This window comes from Myotis yumanensis, unplaced genomic scaffold, assembly GCF_028538775.1.
Source record: "Myotis yumanensis isolate MYYU_CA2020_CCGP unplaced genomic scaffold, mMyoYum1.0.hap1 SCAF_19, whole genome shotgun sequence".
In the NCBI taxonomy this organism is placed as follows: Eukaryota; Metazoa; Chordata; class Mammalia; order Chiroptera; family Vespertilionidae; genus Myotis; species Myotis yumanensis.
The window spans coordinates 9,965,157-9,988,468 of NW_027223770.1; the positions used below are offsets into that span (position 1 = coordinate 9,965,157).

The 23,312-nt window shown below is 52.5% G+C and overlaps 1 protein-coding gene across 1 annotated transcript; it reads left to right on the forward strand.

Annotated features, from left to right (window-relative positions):
• Positions 1 to 10,738: 10,738 nt before the first annotated feature.
• On the forward strand, positions 10,739 to 16,093 carry PHETA1 (PH domain containing endocytic trafficking adaptor 1). Its single transcript, XM_070399229.1, is given in 4 exon segments — positions 10,739 to 10,942; positions 13,361 to 13,503; positions 15,324 to 15,887; positions 15,889 to 16,093. Coding segments are annotated over 2 exon segments (669 nt in total). The 5' UTR covers positions 10,739 to 10,942; positions 13,361 to 13,503; positions 15,324 to 15,347; the 3' UTR covers positions 16,018 to 16,093.
• The last annotated feature ends 7,219 nt before the right edge of the window (positions 16,094 to 23,312 follow it).

Genomic DNA, 23,312 nt, shown 5'->3' on the forward strand with positions numbered 1-23,312 from the left:
AAGCCACCCAGCTTCTGGTATTTCATTATTGCAGTAGGAACAGACTAAGTCAGAGAAATTGGTATCGAGAAGTGGGGGTGCTGCTGTAACCAAAAAGGTGGGGGCAGCTTTGGAACCGGGTACTGGGGAGGGGCTGGAAGGGTTTCGGGGCACATGCTGGGAAGAGCCTATATTGCCATGAACTGACCACTGGCTATTCTGGTGAGGGCCCAGGAAGAAAAGAGGAGGGCTGCAGAGAAAGACGTCCAGGACGATGGGAGAATGACCCAGAGGCACGCTGCGGGTCATCAGGGCTCCCTCCCATCACAAGCCTAGAGTATAAGGGCCTTTGTGGCAGGAGGATTTTAAGGCAGAAGCTGCCCCTGCCGTTCTGCTCAGGTCTGGGCTGTGCCCAGAAAAGCTGTGGGGGGTGTGGCTGTCTCCACCTAGATTTCTGAAGAGCTGCCAGCAACACAACCCAGGCAGAGGGCCACCTCAAGGGTGGGGCCGACTCTGAGCGCCCTCATCAGAGCACTCTCTGGCGGAGTCCTGGGGGTGGGGCTGCCCCTGCGCCTCCAGGCTGGGCGAGCCACCTGCTTACAAGTCCAGCCCTGGAGCCCTGCTGCCAGGGCTTCCCTTAATAAAGCCATGGATGGGCACAGGGCCTTCGGGGGGCAGAAATGCCATCCTGGGGTGGCCAGAGGCAGGATTCTCTCAGCCCAGTGGGTCCAGAAGGTGGGACCGCAGTTCCAGCAGGCCTGCAGGGGAGAGCATCTAGCCCAGCGGTTCTCAACCTGTGGGTCGAGACCCTTTGGCGGTCGAACGACCCTTTCACAGGGGTCGCCTAAGACCATCCTGCGTATCAGATATTTACATGACGATTCATAACAATAGCAACATTACAGTTATGAAGTAGCAACGAAAATAATTTTATGGTTGGGGGGTCACAACATGAGGAACTGTATTTAAAGGGCCAGAAGGTTGAGAACCACTGATCTAGCCAAAGAGCCTGAAGCATCTGGACTTCGCAGGACCTGCCCCTCCTTTCTTCCTTTCTATGTCTCCCTTTTGGAATGGGGATGTCTATCCTATAACGGCCCACCATGGTATTTGGAAGCACATAACATGTTTGATTTCACGGGAGGAGAGGAATTTACTCAGAATGAATGGTTGTACCTTGAGTCTCATAACTGATTTAGATGCGATTTTGTATTTAAAAACTTTAAATTGATTTTTAGATAGAGAGGAAAGGAGAATGAGAGAAACATCGATTTGTTGTCCCACCTATTTATGCACTCACTGGTTGCCTCTTGTATGAGCCCTGACAGGGGTTCCCACAACCTTGGCGTATTGGGACGATGCTCTAACCAACTGAGCTACCCAGGCAGGGCAAGACTTTGGATTTTTTTTAGCTACGAAGTTAGGGAGTAATTTGTTGCATTGCACATAACTAATACAAAGTTCCAGATGACTCTGGGGGTGTCCAACCAACCCTTTCCCATCCATCAGAGTCCAACTGAGCTGGGAGGTTCAGGAAAGGGCATCAGAAAGGAATTCTGTAACGGGGTCCTTCCTCCGTCAGTCGGAGCTCTCCAGGCAGATTCCTGGGCGACAGTCGAATCTGCTGAGCTCAGTGCCTGAGGCCATCTATGCCCCTTGCTTCCTTCCCGAGGCTTTGGTTCCCTTTTCTGTCCTTCCAGTGCCTCTGACTCTAAAATTGCCTGGTCCGGCCCTCATGGCTCAGTGGTTCAGCATCAACTTATGAACCAGGAGGTCACGGTTGGATTCCCAGTCAGAGCACATGCCCAGGTTGTAGGCTCCATCCCCAGTGTGGGGTGTGCAGGAGGCAGCCGACCAATGATTCTCTCTCATCACTGATGTTCCTATCTCTCCCTCTCCCTCTCCCTTTCCTTTCCTCTCTGAAATCAATAAAAATATATTTTAAAATAAAATAAAACTGCCTCAAGTCCTTGCCAAGGAAAAGGATGAAGAGTTTTTATAATCTGGACTCTATTTTCTGAAGTGTGCACCAAGCTGAGACCATCTCAGGCAATATTATACCTTCCCTTCCCGCCCTCCCCGCCCCCCCCCCCCCCCCCCCCCACTGGGAGGGCTTTGCTATGGATTTCCTCATTTTTCAGATGAGGAATCTGAGACACAAGAACAGTGAAGTGATGTGTCCAGAGTCATGCAACTGGTTAAGTAACTGAAGCAGCTGGTCTGGACCTGAGGCCTATCTGATGGCAGAACTCCAGCTCTTAACTACCTACTATGCCCAAATAACAATAATGATGATGGTAATAACAGAATAATCATTATTAGAGCATTCTGTGCCAGGCACTATTTTGAGGGCTTTACACGGATCCACTATTTAATCTTCCCAACAAGCGTATGAAGGATAGGATGCTATTTCTCTCCGTTTGACAGAAGAGGAAACTGAGGCAGAGAGGTGACATGACCTGCCAAGTCACAAGGCTGGTAAGCGGCCCGGCAGAGATGTACACTCAAGGCTCCAGAACTATGCCCTTGGCCTGGGGCCGCGCTCACCACACCCACCCCCCAGGCCCCCCTTGCCCTCCCCCCCCCTCCCCCCAGCTGCCAGCCACCCCGTCTTCCGCCCGGGGAATCTGGTTTCTGCGGGGAAGTGACTCAGTGGCTTGAGGCCCCACAGATAATTATTCACTTCCAATCCCGGTAATTAAAGGCCCTAATGGCTCCACAGAGGACGGACAACCTAGTTAGTCCAGCGGTCTCCGCCTCTGCTCGGGTTCAGCACGGGGCGCACGAACTTCCCGGGCTCGAGCTTGGCCAGAATCCCAGGCTGCGGGCCCTGCGGGCGGCAGCCGGCTTGCGCGGGGCTCGGGCGCCCCCTAGTGGCCGCGGGATGGTGGCGGCCTGGGGAGTGGCTTCCTGGACTGCCTTAGCTTCCAGCCTCGCAGTTATCCTCTGCCAGGAACCTCTGGTTCCTGGATTCCCCCCACGCTTCCAGGAAGCCTCCCAGGTTCCAGGTCCGATGCCTATAATCCGCCATCAAATAGCTATCGAGGCCAAGAGCACGGTTTAATGCCTGCCTTTCTTTCTTTAGCGCTGGCTCTGTCACCCAGGGCAAGTGACTTGGGCTCTTTGAGCCTCAACTTCCTCATCCATAAAATGGGAATAAAGGCCTAACTGGTTTGGCTCAGTGGATAGAGTGTTGGCCTGCGGACTCAAGGGTCCCAGATTCGATTCGGGTCAAGGGCATGTACCTTGGTTGCGGGCACATACCCAGTAGGGAGTGTGCAGGAGGCAGCTGATCGATGTTTCTAACTCTCTATCCCTTTCCCTTCCTCTCTGTAAAAAAATCAATAAAATATACTTTAAAAAAATGGGAATAAGGGATGAACTTACCTAATAGAATTGTAGTGAAATTTAAGTAAAATAATTCATGTAAGTGCTCAATAAATGCTATTATTATTATTATTATTATTATTAATGTCTCAGGCACAAATCTCTTGGAAATTAATGTGCCATGTTTCTTCCCAGCTCTCCATGGTCCCCATTACCTTATAAATAAATTTCAGACACCTCAGCCTGACATTCCAAGCCCCTTCACAGTCTCAACCCCAAAGACCTCATCTCATGACAATATCCACCAAATACCCTACAGCAGATTTCTTTTTGTCCCATTTTGTTTCCAGACCTTTGCTCATACTATTCTCGCTGCCTGATATTCCCTTTCCCTTTCTTCTGCTTGGAAAATTCCTCTACATCAGTGGTTCTCAACCTTCCTAATGCCTTGACCCCCTTTTTTTAAAAAAATATATTTTATTGATTTTTTACAGAGAGGAAGGGAGAGGGATAGAGAATTAGAAACATCGATCATCGATCAGCTGCCTCCTGCACACTCCCCACGGGAGATGTGCCCGCAAGCAAGGTACATGTCCTTGACCGGAATCGAACCTGGGACCCTTGAGTCCGCAGCCCGACGCTCTATCTGCTGAGCCAAACCGGTTAGGGCAGCCTCAACCCTTTAATACAGTTCCTCATGTTGTGGTGACCCCCAACCATAAAATTATTTTCGTTGCTACTTCATAACTGTAATTTCATAATTTTGCTACTGTTATGAATCATAATGTAAATATCTGATATGTAGGATGTATTTAGGCGACCCCTGTGAAAGGGTCGTTCGACCCCTAAAGGGGTCTTGACCCACAGGTTGAGAGCCACTGCTCTACACCTTTAAAACCACCTGAAATGTGACCTCTGCCCGAAGTCTACCCTGTTGCCTCCTCTGTATCAAGCCTCTAAGGCAGCCGTGGGCAAACTACAGCCTGCGGGCCGGATCCGGCCGTTTGAAATGAATAAAACTAAAAAAAAAAAAAGACCGTACCCTTTTATGTAATGATGTTTACTTTGAATTTATATTAGTTCACCAAACACTCCATCCATGCTTTTGTTCCGGCCCTCCGGTCCAGTTTAAGAACCCATTGTGGCCCTCGAGTCAAAAAGTTTGCCCACCCCTGCTCTAAGGGCTCGGTGGGGGCTTGTCCCTTATGGTGAAGTTACTGATTACTTTGTCTGTGTTATACCCCTCAAAACTTTTTAGTTTTTAATTCATATTTTAAACTAAAATGGTTAAATTATAAATTTCTCCCAAGGGCCCTATATTTTGATGTTCTGAACCTGCAGATACTGACTTAGTTGTTTTTAAACTTTTCTATTACTCAAAGATGTTTGAATTGCCAACCAAAACTTGTAAGCAGAAACAGAACAAAACAACAAACTTGTAAGAAGGAGAAGGTAATAACACCTAACAGTTGTTGAGTACTTACTATGTGCGGATGCTGTTCTGAGGACTTGACGTTATTACCTGAAGGGGCAGCAAGGTGTAGACTCACACTCCAGACTGCCTGGATTCAAATCCACTTGTGCGTTGCATAAGTTCAGACAAGCCATTTCGTCTTGGGTTTTTTACCTGAAAAATGGGGGTGGTAATTGGTCCTATTTCTCAGTATTGTCATGAGAAGCAAAACACACAGTAAGTGTTCAGTAAATGTTACCTGTTATTTTTGAAATCCTTCACAAAATCTTATGTGATGGAGACGGTTATTTCTTCAGTTTTACAGATGAGGAAACCAAGGCACAGAGAGGTGAAGTGACTTGCAGGAGGTCACACAGCTTGAAAATGGCAGAGTGGGGATTGGAACCCACATATGCACATTAAGTCCATTAATTTCCAGCTCAAAGCATAGTTACAAGTTGCTCTGAGTTGGAGCTAAAGGTGTCATCACCACCAAACCAGTATTATATAAAATGGTAAAGGGTCTTCTTTAAGAAGAAGAAAAAGATAAGAAATATGAACAATAAAATGGCAATAAATATACATTTATCAACAATTAGATTTTAAAAAACACAAAATAAACAAGCAGAACAGAAACAGACTCATAGATACAGAGAACATTTTTTTAAAATATATTTTTATTGATTTCAGAGAGAAAGGGAGAGGGAGAGATAGAAACATCAATAATGACAGAGAATCATTGATCAGCTGCCTCCCACAAACCCTACATCAGGGCTGGAGCCTGCAACCCAGGCATATGCCCTGACTGGGAATCGAACCGTGACCTCCTGGTTCATAGGTCGACGCTCAACCACTGAGCCACGCCGGCTGGGCCATATTGGTTATTTATTAAGGAGCAGGTGAAACTCTGGGGAAGTTTAAATTGCTCCTTGGGAGAAAGTATTTAGGAATTTGGGGTCTGCAGCAGGAGATAGAAGAAGAGGTTTGGGGAGGGGGAATGAAAGAGGACCCATAAATGATGGAAGGGATGAGAAGGAGAGCTGGCAATGCCATCCTTTAAGGCAGGCCTCTCAAATCCTCCATTGACGCTACGGAAAGAGCTGGCAAGACCTTCCAGGTCTCCATGCTTTCAGCAAAACTTGCTCACACACAGGACCTGGGTCTCAGGCTGGTGGTGCACAGGTCCCCGTTTCCCCCCACATGTACCAGAGGGGGCAGGCCCTTGAAGTCCGGGGACTCCGGCCCTTCGTATCACTTCACCTCCCCCATGTCCCTCCCAGCCTGCGGCCTGGGCCAGGTGTTTGTGGTGGAGGACAACTTCAGTTCCTTCTTGGGGCTGGCTGGTTCTAACCACTTCTGGGGTGGGGCAGCCACGGTGGAAGGGAACTCTCCCTCAGACACAAGCTCGGACCACTGTGTCTCCCTGCTGGGGGCTGACCGGAGTGGGGGATCGGTAGAGACGGTCGGGAGGCTGAGGTCTGGGTGCGAGATGGCAGGTCCTGTGGGAACCTTCCTGGGAGGAACTGGCTCAGCCCTGAGTCATGTCCCCGTCATCCAGGACCTCCTATCTGGCAGGCACTGTGCCAGCACTGGAGATACAACAGTGAGCAAAGCAGACAGAACTCCCTGTCCTTGTAACTGGGGGTGGTGGGGACGTGTCACAGGTGAGGCACAGTCTTCAAACCCAGCCACGCTACCTACAACTGGCCGGTTTTTCTCCTACTTCACTGTCTGTGCCTTCTCATTCCTTTGTGGCTTCCTTCTCATGCCCCCAAGCCTTCTGAGAAGAACCCACAGGCCTCCCTGATCGCCCCTCTCTTCTCCTTTTGCTCTCTCTGCTCCAGCCACACTGACTTCATGACATGTTTCTTGCTTCTGAGCCTTTACATGTGCTGTTCCCTCCGCCAGGAATGCTTTTCCCTCTGGATATCTGCATGGCTGGTGCCCTTGTTCCCTTCAGGTCTTTCCCCCAAAGCAACCTTCTCTGGGTGCCTCCTAGTGAACATGGCTGCGCCATCATCCTCATTCACAATTCATATGCTCCTCCCCTGTTCTATTTTTCCCCCTGACGCCTAACGTCATTGAATGTCCTGTATGAATGTTGCTTTCTCATTTTTTCCCCTCTGGCAAGGGAGGGCAGGATCATTTGTCTGTCATTAAAAAAAATAATAACTGATTGAGGAGAAATTCACATGACATAAAAATTGACCATTTTGAAGTGAATTTACAATGCTGTGCAACCACCACCTCTACCTAGTACCAAAACATCTTCATCACCTGAAAGTAACCCCCACCCCCACCCATAAGCACCCACTTCCTATTCTCCCCTCCCCTACGGCCTGGCAACCACGGGTCTGCTTATTCTGGACATTTCGTACAAGTGGAAGCACACAGCACGTGGCCTTTGTGTCTGGCTTCTTTCACTCGGCATCATGTTGTCGAGGTTCCTCTACCTTGCAGCATGTGTCAGTGCTTCGTTCCTTTTCGTGGCTGAGTAGTATTCCATTGCATGGATGTACCATGTTTTATTTACCCGTTCACCCATTGACGGAGATAGGGGTTGTTTCCACCTTTTGGCTATTGTAAGCAGAGCTGCTACGAACCTGCGTGTAGTTGTCTGTCTTTTAAACTTGTGTCCTGGTGTCTGGGACACATTAAATATTGGCTCACTAAATATTGGCTCCAAGAATGACTGATTGGAGGAAACAAAGGCGCTCAACTCAGCGGGGTGGGGTTGGGGCTCATGTGCCTTCCCGGAAGAGGGATGGCTCAGTGAAGTTTCGCAGGGTGAGTCCTGGAAGGGACTAGCAGGTGCAAAGGTTCAGAGCACTGTGCATCCTGGGAACGGAGGGAAGCCAGGTGGCCGAAGCTGAGGGAGTCAAGGGATAGGAAACTGTGTGTGAAGTGGCTGGAGGGGGAGCAGAGGCCAGGACGAGTACCGCCTTGTCACTCACAGGAAGGAGTCTGGACTCGCTCCGGACACAGTGGGGAGCCATGGAACGGTTTTGGTCAAGAAAGTGCCGTTAAGTTGATTTAAGTTTCACTAGGATCCCTCCATGGAGAATGGGTTCAGGGGGCTCAGGGACTGGAGAGGCAGAAGGGAGGTCTGAGAGAAGATTACCGCAGCGGACCTGGTGAGATATGACGGGTGGCCTGGGATGGGGAAGTGGCGGCGGAAAGGGAGAAGTGACAAACTCAAGACATGATTTGGAGGTTAAATCGTCAGAACTTGGAAACGGTAGCCAAGAGCCAGTTCTGGTTCTCAAATTCCCCTTTCCTGTCCTGAATCACTGCCTCTTTTCCAGCCTCTACAGTTCCAGCCACAAAGATGCCTGGCTGTTCATCGTAGTCAAAAGGTGAAAACAACCTGATGTCCATCAACGGATGAAGAGACAGACAGAATGTGGTCCCTCCGTGCAATGGAATATTACTCCTCCATACAGGGAGGAGGCACTGACAGGCTGTGTGACTCGGGGGAACCATGGACACATGATGCTGAGTGAAAGAAGCCAGACACAAAAGGACAAATCGTGTGCGAGTTTGTATGAAATGTCCAGAACAGGTAAATCCACACAGAAAGTAGTGACCACTAACGGATGTGGGGTTTTACTTGGGAGTGACAGAAATGTTTTGGAACTAGACAGAAGTGAGTTTCACACACTGTGAATGTACTAAATGTCACTGAATTGCCCACTTTTATTTATTTTTTTTGCTGGTGATTTCTAAAATTGGGAACTATATATTTTTTTATTTTCAGCTTTTTGAGATAAAATTGACATATAAAATTGTAAGATATTTAAAGTGATATCATGACGATTTGAAATATGTATACATTGTGAAAAGATTGCTCCATCTAATTAACACATCCATCACCTCACATATTTATTTGTATAATATTTGCATGTGTGTGTGTGTGAGAGAGAGAACATTTACACTTCACTCTCAGCAAATTTCAATTATTCAATATAGTGTTACCAACTATAGCCACCACATTATACTTATGTTCACTTTAAAATGGTTAATTTTTTAAATGTGAATTTCACCCACTTGAAAAAACAATGACCAAAAAAGGGGGGACATCTGTAATACTTTCAACAATAAAGATAAATTAAAAAACCAACATACTAGGTTCCTGCTCTCCAACATCTGCCCTTTCACCTATATCAACCCTTGACTCCAGCAAGAGGGGCTCTGGGAAATTCCCCCCCACACCCTGGTCCAAATGTCCATGTGCTGGCCATTTTCTTGATGTGGTGAGCATCTAGACTTGGGGAAATTCCAGCTTGCCTTTCCTGCAGGAGGAATTCATCCAGCATCAGGTATAGCTGGATCCAGGGGCTCAGCTGATATCAGATATCATCAGGTATCTGTCTCTCTCCACCTCTTGAAAGCAAAATCTTTCCCATGATCCACTAGGCCAGTGGTCAGCAAACTCATTAGTCAACAGAGCCAAATATCAACAGTACAATGATTGAAATTTCTTTTGAGAGCCAAATTTTTTAAACTTAAACTATATAGGTAGGTACATTGTTATTAACTTAGTTAGGGTACTCCTAAGGCTTAGGAAGAGCCACACTCAAGGGGCCAAAGAGCCGAATGTGGCTTGCGAGCCGCAGTTTGCCGACCACTGCACTAGGCCCTAAGCAACCTGGCTTTGCCAATACTCTATGACCTCATTTCCTACTATTCTGCTTGCTCAATAGACTCCAGTCTCCTGGCCTCTTTTTCATTCAAACACCCAGAGGGACACCCTTCCCTCTGGCTCCCTCCTTCACTTCCTTCAGGTCCCTGCTCCTCAGAGAAGTTTCCCTTAAATTGCACTCCCAGTCTTTCTTTTCTTTTTTGTGTTAATCCTCACCTGAGGATATTTTTCCATTGATTTTTAGAGAGAGTGGAAAGGAGGAAGAGAGAGCGAGAGATACAGTGATGTGAGAGAGATATGTCAACCAACTCCCGCGCGCGAGCAGGTCTGGGGCTCAAGCCTGCAATCGAGTTACATGCCCTTTGCTGGAATCAAACCCAGGATCCTAGCCAAAGCTCTATCCACTGAGCCAAACCGGCTAGGGCTGCACTCCCAGTCTTTCTACCCCACGGCCGTGGCTAATGGTCTTCCTAGACAAGTCACTTCTAGAACTCATCATCTTTGATTTGTTGAATGATTGAGGAACAGTGCCTGGAACACAGTAGGCACTTAGTGAGAGGCTGTAGAATGACTGATCCTGATAGGTCCTATTTCTCTCCTGCCCTCAGGCCAGGACTGGACAGCTATTGAGTCCTGGAGGGTGGGGAGGAGGAGGCAGCAAGAGCAGGAAGTAAATACAGATCCAGGGAGGTGGACTTTGTTATTTTGTGTAAAAGGAAAAGAACAGAAACTGCTATTTGCTGAGAGCATTTGCTATGTGCCATGAACTTTATATACCACGACTGTCTTCATGTTACAGAGGAAACAGGCCTGGAGGAGTGGGGCGATTTCTCCAAGGCCCCCCCAGAACTTCCCTCTGCCCCTGGGCCAGGGGCGGGGTGGACAGGCACCCTGTACACGTAGACAGTCCTCTAGCGACGTTGTCAGAACGCCCGGAATGTCCTGTATTCGGTTTCTTTTTCAATAAGTCACACATTTTCAGCACTTAGAGTTATTTTTCAATTTAGCTGGGCGTTAAATTTCCTAAATCTGGCAACCCTAGCCGGGGAGGGTCTGGGACCCCCGGCCCGGGGCTTCAGGGAGCGGTCCTGCCCAGGACCCCTTGCTGCCTCCGGGCGAACCCTCCCCGAGTCCTTACCCCTGGAAACCGGTCGACTCTCGGGGATCCAATCCTCTGTCCTGGGATCCCGCCCTGAAGATTTGTGAACCCGTCGCGGCCCCTTTAAGAGCGGCTTCGGGACAAGCCCCAGGGGCGGGGCGAATCCAGGGGCGTGCCCGGTCGGGCCCGGCCAATCCGGGGGCGGGACCAACGCGGGGGCTAAAGGGGTGCGCCCCGGGTCGCGGACGGCCGGGTGTCCCCGCCTCCGCCCATCGGAGCCTGTGCTCCCGCGGCTGCGCCGCCCGCCGCCCGGAGACAAAGCGCTGCCCCTGCCGCCGCCGCGGCCGCCGCCACCGAGCGCGCGGGTCCCGGGCCATGGCCCGACCGCTCCCCGGCCCCGCGCCTCCCGTCCCGTCGCCGCCGCCTTAGGCCGCGCCGCGAGGTAAGGCAGCTTGGCGGGGGGACCTGCGCGGGGGTGCGGGACCGGCGCGGGCCGCGGGGGCCTGGGGGTTCCTCGGCCGGCGGGGGAGACCTCTGCTGGGGATCTGCCTCCTTGCGATCCCACATCAGGAGTCATTTTCCTTTGGGGACCCCGGCTGCCCGGGCGAGCTCGGCAGGTGGGGTACGTGCCCTTGACTGGATTCGAACCCGGGATCCTGCGGTCCGCCCTCCCGCCCCCAGCCCCTAAGGGACCTCCGGGGACAAGCCTCCGCTTGGCACCCGCGTCTCGCAGCCGGCTGTCCTTTAGGGAACTCGGGAGCGCTCCCACAGGGCACACAAAGGGCAGAGGGCTGCGCGGAGCGGCGGCCCTGGAGACCCAGCCCCGAGGATGGGCAGCGGGCCGCCTCCAGCCCGGGCGGCTCCTGGTGTCCCTGTGGCCGCTGCTTGGGGGCTCCCAGCTCTTATTTTCATGCCTGTACTTGCCACGCCCCCCCCCGCCCCCCCCCCCCCCCCCCCCCCCCCCCCGCTCCGGCCAGGGGACACTTGTGGCAGCTGGATTCAACCCCAGGACCTGTGGGGCGGTTTCTTTCCTGGAATTGAGTGCCAAAGGCCAGGCCTCAGTTTCTCCGGAGGCCAGGATTCTGGGCCAGCTGTGTCCCCGGGACCTTGAGCTCACTTGTCTTTGGGATTGCTTCCCCGCGTGCTCACTACCTGCTGAGCATTTTGCAAAATGGCTCTTCAGGCCCATTTATCGAATCCTTCCCGGAGGGATGGGTGTTAATGTTCCCGTTTTATAGGTGAGGCTGTGAAAACGCTGACTCGTTCGATGCCTTCCCCCTAGTTGGGCATCAGGCTTTCCTCATTTTAGCTCATGGAATCCTCTCCAGAGCCCACTTGGGGGCTTGGAAAGGTGAAGTGACTTTCTCAAGACCTTCCAAGTGAGAATGTGGCCTTGGGACCAGAGAGGGGCCAGGCCCTCCAGCAATTAAGTTTGACACGCTTGCCCCACAGCTTTCTGCCAGGCCAGAGGCTGTTGCGTCAGCAGCAGGTGCCTACAGTGGACTCTGAACTTCGTAGAAGCAACAGGAGTGTGGGGAGATCAGCCAGAACTGTGCCCCTCCTGTTTCTGCCCCGCCCCCTGGCTCTTGCTGGGGCTGGAAGAGGGGCCATGGGCAGAGTGGTTCCCGTGTCTCAGGTGACCTTGGGCCGGGCCCGGGCCCCATTTTGGGCAGTGAGCGGAGGAGGGCTGCCGAGTGTGAGGGAAGAGGCTCTATCTTGTCTCATGGAGTGGGGAGACCCCAGGAACAGCCCCTTGGAGCCAGTTGTCTGGAGCCTGCGATCCTGGGCACAGTGTTGTACCTTGGGGCAAGTTACTTAACCTTTCTGTGTCTCAGTTTCCACATCTATTAATGTGGGATGGGAACAGACACCTTCTCAACAGAGCTGTTGAGAGATTTAAGATGACTGTTTGACTCATTCTATAGGTATTTGAGCACCAACTATATGCCAGGCACTGGAATTCAGACCAAAAAAAACACAACAACAAACAAAAAACCAACACCAAACCCTGTCCCCCTAGAGCAGGCAGAAATGACCCAGGTAATTTCAGGTTGGGGTACAGGAGAGTGACAGGAAGGTCTCTTATCTAGGGTGGTCAGGGACTGCTTCCGAGGAGGTGGTGGTCAAGCTGAAACCGGAGGATGTGTCAGCCATGAGAAGAGCTGGGAAGGGCATCCCAGGCAGAGGGAACAGCCAGGGCAAAGGCTCTGAGGTGGGAATGTGCCTGATGTGTTTGAGGAACAGCAAGGAGTCCACGGTGGCTGAAGCTGAGTGAGCAAGGGGGACAGAGATAGGGGAAGGGAACTTGGAGGCCATGGGGAGGACTGAATTTTATACGGAGAGAAGTAGGGAGTCCTGGGAGGGTTTGGAGTGGTGGAGGGATATGGTTGTATTTAGTTGTAAACAGGATCTTTCTGTGGGGGAATGGATTTCAATGGGATCAGGGGAGGGGCTTGGGAAGGAGTTTGGCTCTTACCCTGAAGAACATGGACAGGGAAGAGGCAAAGGTAGAGGCAGGGAGACCCATGAAAAGGCTCCTGGAGCTGTTGAGGGAGTGGTGATGGGGGCCTGGAATGGGGAGTGGCAGTGGGTAGAGATTAGGCCACTGATTCGGAAGAGGTTGGAGGGAGATCAGTTGGACTTGATGAGTGGTCAGAGTGGGGGTGACGGGAGAAGCCAGAGGCCATTTGCTGAGACGGAGTGCTGAGGGGAGCAGATGGGGAGGTGAGAAGAACGTCAAGAGCTACCGCTGCTGAGCACGTACTGCACTCCCAGCACCATGCTCAGCAACTTCTGTGTAATCACTGTGTTAATGTCACAAAAATCCTGACTGTGGTGCTCTTATGATCCTGTTTTACAGATGTGGAAATAGAGACCCAGAGAGGCTTAAAGCTTGCCTGAGGCCACACAGCCTGGACACTACAGAGCTGACATTTCAACCCAGAGAAGAGCAAGCCGAGAGCAGACTGGGCAGAAGGCAGGGAGGGAGCGGTGGCCTGAGAGGTAGGAGGGAAATGGGACAAATAGGGTGGGTGGTTCCTGAGAGAAATAGGGCTGGGGGCCACATGGAGCTGGGCTGTTGAGGAAAATGCATGAGTCTTATTCTGCAGAGAAAGAAACTGAGGCTCAGAGAAGGGCAGCCCATGTCTGAAGTCACAGAGTACAGGGAGGTAGAGCCTTCTGGGCCTCTAGCCTTGGCCTGGCTGCTAGGTCAGGACAGTCTCACCCTAGCTATGAAATCACAGCTTGTGGTACCTCTTCCAGGAAGGCCTCCTTGACTGCCTAGGTGATTCAGTTGGGAGCAGTTGCTCCTTCCACCCTGGGTCAGGTTGAACTGCTCTCAGGAGAGCTACCACCCATACCTCATTCCTCCAGGCCCCGAGTAAAGCACTGCTCAGGCTGGGGAATAAACATTAATTGAGCACCTACTGCATTCCAGGGACTTCACATACGTCGTCTCTTGAAAAACGCAGCTATTGTCCTATGTAGAGTGAGGCTGTGATTGCAGGAGCACAAGGTGGGTCCTCACAGTGGCTGTGGAAAATCCCAAAGGAAGGTGTGGTCGCATTAGGGGCCCACCTATCACCTCCCAGTAAATCCTACCTGGCCAGTGCTGCCCTTCTTCATGTGCTCCTCAGGGAAGTGGATTAAATCACTGAGCCAAGTGCCCAGTTAGATTCTACTTTCAGTCCACAATGCTCTCCCCACCACCCCCTTCCTATAACTGTGGGCCAAACTCAGGGCCCTTTTTCTGGACTTTTTCACCACAATCTTTTCTGTCTGTCTGACTGCTTCCGCCGCCTCTCCCCTTCCTCCTCCTGCTCCAGCTTCACGGGCCTCCTGGCTGTTCCTCAAGCACATTAGCAGGTTCCCACTCCAGGACCTTTGCACTTGCTGTTCCCTCTGCCTGGCCTGTCCCAGGGCTCCCTCCCTCCCCTCCTTTAGGTATCTGCTCAGATGTCACCTTCTCAGTACAGCCTTCACCCCCAGTCAAATCAAACACTCCTCTTGTCCTCAACACGCCTGACCCCTTCTCCGTATTAGATTTTCTCAGCACTGAGAACCAGACCACCGGGCAGACTCATTCTGTTTGTTAATTTGCTTCCCTCTTCACTTGCCACTAGCATGTCAGCACCACAAGAACAGTGACCCTCTTCATCTTGTTTGTTACTGTATCCAAGTGTCTAGAACAGTGCCCGGCACACAGTGGGTGCTTAATAAATGTTTGCCAAACGAAGTCCCTGCACCCTCTGAAATAGGTTCTGCTCATGTCGTTATATCCCGGACAGGCAAATCAAAGCTGAGTTATGAAATCAAAACTGGGACCAGAAAGGAACCACAAAAGGTCAGCCCCGCTGGTCCCCAGGGATGAGGCCTAGGTTTCAATTTCAGCTCCACCCAGCTTGCTTTGTGACCTTGGGTTCGTGATTAACCTTTCTGCTTTGTTTCCCCATCTGTCAAATGGGAATCAGGCTAGTCCCTGCCAACTAAGGCTTGTTGCAAGATGAGTTAAGATGCATAAGATGCTTGGCATGCAGTAGGAATCCCCAACATTATTTTTTTGGGGGGTGGGGAGAACGCAGGAGGGTTGAGTCTGGCTCTGAGGGGGTTTGAGTCAGATCCAGGTGTGAGTCCGGCCTCTGGTCCTGAGAGCTGTGTGAGCCTGGGCAGGTCACTTCCACCGTCTGAACCTCAGTTTCCTTATTTGTGAAAGAGGGGTGTTGAGTGCTGTGGCGCCGGAGGGTGGCTGGGAGGTCAGGATGAGGCACAGGGTGATCTGGCAGCAGTGGCCACGTTAGTGACAGCTGACCCGGTGTGGGCAGGCCCTGAGCTCCCTGCAGGCCGCCATGAAGCTGAACGAGCGCAGCCTGGCCTTCTACGCGACCTGTGACGCCCCGGTGGACAACGCGGGCTTCCTGTACAAGAAGGGCGGCCGGCACGCGGCCTACCATCGGCGCTGGTTCGTGCTGCGCGGGAACATGCTCTTCTACTTCGAGGACGTGGCCAGCCGTGAGCCCGTGGGCGTCATCATCCTGGAGGGCTGCACCGTGGAGCTAGTGGAGGCCGCTGAGGAGTTCACCTTCGCCGTGCGCTTCGCCGAGGCTCGGGCCCGCACCTACGTGCTGGCCGCTGAGAGCCAGGCCGCCATGGAGGGCTGGGTGAAGGCCCTGTCGCGGGCCAGCTTCGACTACCTGCGGCTGGTGGTGCGGGAGCTGGAGCAGCAGCTGGCCGCCATGCGGGCAGGGGGCTGCCCTCCGCCGCCACGCCGACCCCGCGCCCTCCTGCCCAAGGAGAACGGCTGTGCGGTCTGGAGCGCCGAGCCACCCGCTGCCTCCACGGGCACCTCCACTGGTGCCCGGTCTGGCCCTGAGCGCCCCCCACTGCCACCCCCGCCGGCGGGCCTCGGCGCCCAACGGGCCTCTCGACTCAGCCTCCTTCCTCCAGCTGCACGAGTTGTACGGGCAGGAGGTCCGGGCACTGAGGAGCCAGTGGCTCAGGAGCCGGGCCCAGCCCTGAGGTCACCAGGGTCCCAGTCCTGGAGGGACTCGCGTCCTAAGCCTGAGACTGGGGAGCCCAGTCCTGAGGGAAATCACAGACAAGTCCCGAGGGAACTGAGGCCTCTGTGTGGGACATGAGCTCTGGGAAGATGCTGGAATCCGAAAGGCACTTTAGGACTCAGAGGAGGTCACTGTGCCTTTCCTCAGAATCCCGGGCCTGGCTGAACCTCAGGACGCCTGAGGGCTGCTTCTGAAGGAACTCTAGCCCCAGGCCCAGCCCAATTCACCCAGTGAAGGCCTGCTGCTGGCATCAGGTCCTGGCTGCGGGGGCTGGGTCCTGGCAAGGATCTGTGGCCCGAAGGCAAATGCCCAGTCAGCCCTGGTCCCGGACAGGGCCTCAGCACGGACAGAGAAGGCTCGGGTGCCACGCCTCACCTGGGTCTGACCTCCTTTTGCTCCCATGGCTCCTGAGAAGCTGGCCTGGCTCCAGGCCTCCTGCCTGCCCGCCTCCAGAGGCAGCAGGTGCAGAAGGTGGCAGCAGGTTTTAATGCGTAACCGGTATGATGAGATTGCCTGGTCTCAAGGGCTCCTGGCCTGGAGTGGGGCGGAGGCAGGGCTTCGTCCTGGGCCTCGGCCAGACCTTGAGGTGGAGCTCCTGGCGCAGTAGCGACCCTCTGGCCTTGGGCCGTGCCTGTGTTGGCATGGTGGCTCTCACCGGCTCTCCCGACAGTCCTTAACCACATCCCCAGTCTCCTCTCCCAGAGCCAGCTCGCCCACCCCCGTCCTGGGACGAGGCCTCTTGGGAGCTCGTCTGACCTGGCCCAGTCTGGCTGGGCAGCCGTGGCTGGAGCTGACTTCACAGCAGGTTTCACTAGGGAGGGGTGGCCACGAGCGGACTCACCGCCCAGAAAGGGCCCCGGTGCAGACTCGGTGCAGACCCTGTGGGGCAAAGAAGCCCTTGGGAAGCTGTGTTTGGCTTCTGGAATCCCCTCCCCGATCACAGCCCAGCCCCCCCCTCCCCCCGTTATTCCAATGGGGAGGCTGACTGCTGTTTCACTGTTGTCGTCAGCACAGTGGCTATTCTTCATCCAGGGAGAGTCTCAGGGGACTGGGACACCCCTGGGCCTCAAGCTGGGTCATGTTTACAGTCCTCAGTGCCCCACACTGGGGGCCCCCTGAGGACACCCCCCAACTTTATTCTCCAGAGGGGCCCCGAGGCCCCTTCCTGCTGTCTTCAGAGGCCCTGGGGCTCGGGGAAGAATGGGGGCTGTCTCTGTGTCTGCAATCACCAGCTCACTGCTGGCTCAGTGGACTGGGGCTTCAGTTTTAATTTAATTTTTAATACTTAGGTGGTGTTGTTTTTTAGCAACAACACTTGGCATTTTCAGTACTTCTGTTTCATGTCAGCTGGTGGGAACAGGGTGCCTGGCTCTCAGCTTGGCTGGGGGTGAGAGAGGGCAGTTGGCAGCCCAGGGAGAGGGCCAGGAGTCTTGGCTGGAGACAGAGGCATCTCAAGAATCTCACCCGGTTCGTTGCCTTGTTCAGGCCAGCTCTGAGCTGTGGCAGGTGCCTCTGGGCCTTGGTACGGTTCCTGTTCTGCTCTTTCCAAAGTCCTGAGCAGTGGGGGTGGGGAAGGCGGCTCTTGTCCATAGGCTCCGGGTCTCCCGGCCTTTAGGAGCTGCCCCGAGCCCGTGTCCTGGCCACACCCAGCTGGTGGGATGAGATGCTGGCCCCAGTCCTGATGCAGGTTTACAAGCTCTACAGGTACAGTCGCCCTGGTCTCCCTGGGGGCCAGTGGTTATTACCCCCACTCTGCTCCCCATCCGAAAGCACAAGATGGCGTCAGGCTGCTTCCAGAGTTGGGGGGGGGGGGGGCAAGATATCATAAAGGCTAAAATGAAATAAAAGTTTGTCAAGTAATGGCTGGTTGCATCATTTTTCCCATCAAAATCCTGGATTGGTTTGCCTGGCAGAGCCAGGAACAGGCACTACGGGACAAGGGACCAAGTGCGCTGAGTGCCACCACCACTACCCCCCTCCCCTCCGTCCCCCCCGTCCCCCCCCCCCCCGCCCCCACCGTGGCACGGATGCTCTGCCAGGCACATTCTCAGAACCTTTTATGGCAGGTACGGGCCCCATTTTTACAGATGAGGAAACTGAGGCTCACAGAGGCTAAGAAACCGGCCAAGTTCACACAGCAAAAAAGTGTTGAGCAGGGATGGAACCTCTGGAATCCTGTGGAGGAAGGGCAGGGCCTTCCAGAGCACTACAGGGAAATGGAGTCGCAAAGTTACTTCTCAGGGGAGAGAAGGAAGAGAGAAAGGCCAGGGTCTGAAAGTCAACTGTGGGCTGAAGGCCTGACTGTGGGGAGGGCAAGTCAGGATGGCAAGTGGAAGAGTCAAAACCTGGCTCTTCCTGGTCCGTGCCTGGGCTGCCTGGGGGCCTAGGTGAGGATCTGGCACCAACACTAGTTCAGAGGGGAAGACCCTGCAATTGCAGCAATGTCTGCCGTGCTCCAGGGTGGGTAGTGGGGGCCCTCATGCTGCCTGCTATCTCAGACTCGCTGAGTGTTTGCTGGGCTAACTGGGGATTCACAGACGGGAGGGGCTGGCCAAGGTCACCAGCATGATGGACTAGGCCCTAGGTCAGTGATGGCGAACCTCTTGAGCTCGGCGTGTCAGCATTTTGAAAAACCCTAACTTAACTCTGGTGCCGTGTCACATATAGAAATTTTTTTATATTTGCAACCATAGTAAAACAAAGATTTATATTTTTGATATTTATTTTATACATTTAAATGCCATTTAACAAAGAAAAATCAACCAAAAAAATGAGTTCACGTGTCACCTCTGACACGCGTGTCATAGGTTCGCCATCACTGCCCTAGGTCCTCCTAATGTGGATACAGAGCTTGGGTCACATGCCATGTCAACCTGGGAAAATCATGCACATTCAGGAAAATGTGGCTTAGGATGAGCAACTGACACGAAAAATATTAAGGTCGGGGACTCATGTCCCTCGTGAGCACCCAGGGCGTGCTGAGTAAGTCCTCCCACCTCTCCTGGGACCGCAGCTGACAGACAGGGGCTGGGGAAGTGGCTCCCCACACAGGCTGAGTCAGAGCCCGCCTGTGGCACTTGTGACCACAGCCACCACAGGGCACAGATGGGGAAACAGAGGAGAGACAGCTAGCTCCAAGAGGGAGGGTCACCTGCTAGACTTCTTAGGACTGGAGTTTCCACGAATTAACAGAAATGGGGGTGGGGGTGGGGAGGCAGGACAAGTTGGTCAATACCTAGGGGGTGTGTATCCACCTGCTAATATGTCGGTGTTTCCTCTTGACCCAGAGGACGTGTCTAAGGACTAAAACACCCCAGGAGCATGGCCAGGTGTAGAAAACTGTCTTTACCTAAAAAGCCTTTGGGGGATCCTGCATGTGTTCAGAAGCAACATTCTGAGAAGCCACTTGGGGCCGGGGATTCTGTGCTGAGGCCAGAGGTTCTGTGCCGGCTGCCCAACATCCATCCATCCGAAAAGATTAGTCAATTTCAATCAGTTGTGCTGCTCCCATCTGACTTGGAGGAATTAGCTAACCTTTAGCTGCTAAAGAATGGCTGTGTGACCCCATTTTGATCAGTGTGATGTTAGTGGAAGCGGCTTCTTCTCAAAAGAGACACAGTGAAGAGCTGGTCATTGTTTTCTGGGGGTGAAGTTACGTCGGATGCCTGGAGCCGTGGAAGCTATCTTGTGATCGTGAAATAGGACACTCCAAGGAAAGTGTCCCCTGCTGACACCTGAAAATATCCTTGAACTTCTGAATCAACCTTACCTCTGGACAGTCTAATAATTTGAGCTAATAAATAGCCTTGTTTGAAGCTTTAAGGGAGACGTGTTTTTTTGTTGTTATTTGCAGCCAGAGGCTTCCTAACAGATAAGGTTGAGTGACCGTGGCGACTCCCTCTAAGGAGGCATGGCTATGGTTGACCAACTTCAGAGGTGCTGTTGGCTCAGTGGGGTGAACAGAAGGGCTAGAGTGGGATTTCCCGGAACAGTAAAGGGGCCACCGCTGCTCCTCACTTCCCTGGAAGCCTTCCATCGCCCGTTTCAACCGAGTGAACAAACACCGAAAAGCTGCATTCCCTGTTCTTACTTCCGGCCCTACACTTCGCATGTTCCCACACGGGGCTGTGTGGTTCCTACTCGGGCTGATTTGGTGCCAACTGTCCACTCCACTCTTCCCGATCCCGCCCCAGATCACCTTACTTTACCTTTTACAAACTTTGTTATACAAAAGGCCCTGCGACTTGTCCCAATTTCTAAAACTGCTGCATCCAAAATGAAACTTCCAATGCAGTAAAATAATAAACTGCTTAAGCCCAGCTGCAGATTTTGCATTTTCTGAGGAAGAGTTCTTAAAAGATGGGCCCATGAACTGGTTTTGTCTTAGGATTTCAAAAATAGTCACCTGCTCCTGTCTGAGGGGCCAGGGCTGCCCGAGCTCGGTGTGCCCATCCTTGGGGACGTGGCTGTGGCTGCACTAGCTCAGTGTGCTCCTCCTTGGGGACGTGGCTGCCCTTGCCAGGCACAGCTCTGAAAGCACTTGGACATTGGGGCCCCTGCCACTGCCCTCTCTTCATTGCCCAGGGGCACTGTTGTCATTGCTCCTCTACCTGTGGGCCGAGATATCCCAGGCCGTGCACCCAGGCCTCTAGACTGCACTGGAGAGCAGGGACTATGTGCCGCCAGGGCCCGGCACAGTGCCCGGCACCGAGACATCAATCATGTGTCCTCTGTCCCTCAGCTCATGTGATCCTTTCCTCCCTGTCTACAGCTGCTTGGGCAGGACTTGGTCCGAGACACAAGCTGAGCAATTGGGGTCCTGGGTATTGTGAATTGGGGGGAATGGATTAAGTTAGGTCTGAGGTGACCCTAGAGAGAGGACGAACGGATCAAGGTAGACTGTGCAGTCCCAAGAGCCTGGCGGAACATCTTGTCTTTGGATTTCTCCAGGATTCCCAATAAAGGTTCGAATATCTTTAATTGGACCACAATTTCCTTCAACCCAATAGTTCTCGACTACGCCACGACACCAGTGAATGCTTGTTCCTACTCCCATTCTCTCGTTTCGCTAGCATCCTTCCCAGAGCCTCGAGCACCCAGTGGGGCCAAATAACAGAATGAGGTAGAACTGCCTCCCATTTACTGAGACCCATGAGATACTTCTGAAAATTGCAGATCCCTGGGCTTGCCTGACTCTAGGAATTCTGGGTCAGTAGGTCGGTTTGGGGCCCAGGAAGCTGCTTTTTATGTTGGAAACAAGAGATTTTAGAACCACAAATTAAGAAACGCTCATGAAATCTTGAAAGAAACTTATCAGGCGTCTGAGATGCCCTCGGAGGATCCCTGACTCCTGGTGTTCACGTACTAGTGTCCTCCCCTCCCACACCGCACGCAGGCCTGGGTGGCCACGAGGGTACTGTGGAGGCCACAGTAGGCTTCCACTCTAGGTCACAGAGCACACTGCAGCCTCCGCCTTGCTCACTCTTAACTGCCATGTTTGAGGACACCCAAGCAGCCCTGTGGAGGGGCCCACTTGCAGGGGAACAGAGATGCCCACCAACAGCCAGCCAGGGAGTGTGCCCTCTGGGAGGCAAATCCTCCAGCCCTAGGCCTGGCCTCAGTCCTAGCTGAGGGCTTAACCTCAAGAGCCAGAAACATCCAGCGAAGCCACTCCCAAATTTGTGACCCAGCGAGACCCTAAGAGATGGTGTTTTAAGGCACTAAGTTTCGGCAGTTATTTGTTATCAGCAATAGATGCCAAGTACAGGTAGATACTATTATGATCAGATCCATTTTACAGATAAGGAAACTGAGTCTCATCGAAGGACTGCAGATTACAAGATCATGGAGTCAAACCCAGGTCGGGCCGAGTTCAAAGCCAGTGCTTTTAATAACTATACCCTTGGAGGCTGAAGGTCGCACAAAGCATTAAAGAGATCAATTGTTTAATCTCACTCGTGGCAGATGGGGAAACCCACCAGAGTAAGGAGTCACCTTGGCTAAAAACCCTTGGTACCCACTACTCTTGGGTTTAGGCGGGGGGCGGTGTGTGTGTGGGGGGCCCTGGCCTCCTGGGTGCCTGCACAGGCAGCCCAGTTTCTGGAGTAACACACATCCTGTTCCTTGGCTAGGGAGCCTTTAGAATGACCTCTAGCTAGTTGCCCCAGTGGTTGTGAGCCAACAGAGTTTTGCTTTTACATTCACTTGAGTGATGGGGGCAGAGCTGCTGACACAATTAAAGTTGCTTAACTAGGAGGGAAAGGAGGACACGGATGTGTGGAAGGTTCTAAGGAAAGTAACCTCGCAGAATGATCTGATCACAAATTCCTAACTAGGCAGGTCATGGTGGGTAGTCATGCCCTAGGCATGGCATGTAACTTGTAAAGGCTTATCTTTGCTTCAAGCAAGCCCTGTCCATTGTTTCTGCACCCCTAGGTTAACACGTCTTTGAAATAGTAGACATATTAACTCTCAAGAGAGCATATAATCTAAACCAGGGGTCCTCAAACTTTTTAAACAGGGGGCCAGTTCACTGTCCCTCAGACCGTTGGAGGGCCGGACTATAGTTAAAAAAAAAACTATGAACAAATTCCTATGCACACTGCACATATCTTATTTTGAAGTAAAAAAAACAAAACGGGAACAAATACAATACTTGTATTTGCATGTGGCCCGAGGGCTGTAGTTTGAGGACCCCTGATCTAAACTATCCTGTAATCCAATCCCTTCCTTTCTCCCACCTCCATGTACATTTCTTCCTTAATTTCAAATGCACAAAAGCTGCAAATCTTTTATTCTCCGAAGCATGTGAAATCTTGTTCCCTGGCATATATCGTCAGTGTGGCTCAAACTCATAAAAGTTCTCCACAGGTTTGCCCTGGTGGGGTGGCTCAGTTGGTTGGAGCGTTGTCCCAATTTGCCAAAGTTGCGGGTTCAGTCTCTGGTCTAGGCACATAGAGAAAGCAACGGGTGAGAGTATGGGTGGGTGGAACAACAAATCTATCTCTATCTCTCTCTCTCTTTACCCCCCCCCCCCCCCCCCCGCCTTTCTCTCTTTCGGAAATCAATACAAATTTTAAGAAAAATTCTCTACAAATTTGGATGTTTCTTACGTTGACAAATAAGAAGCCAGGACCACAGAGGCCTGAAGGTCAAGGCCTATGGGGGGAGTGTGCCCTGCCACTCTCCTCTGGCCCACTGTCTCCCTAGGCAGATGAAACCTCCTAACCTCTTAAAAGTACAAATCTGACCACA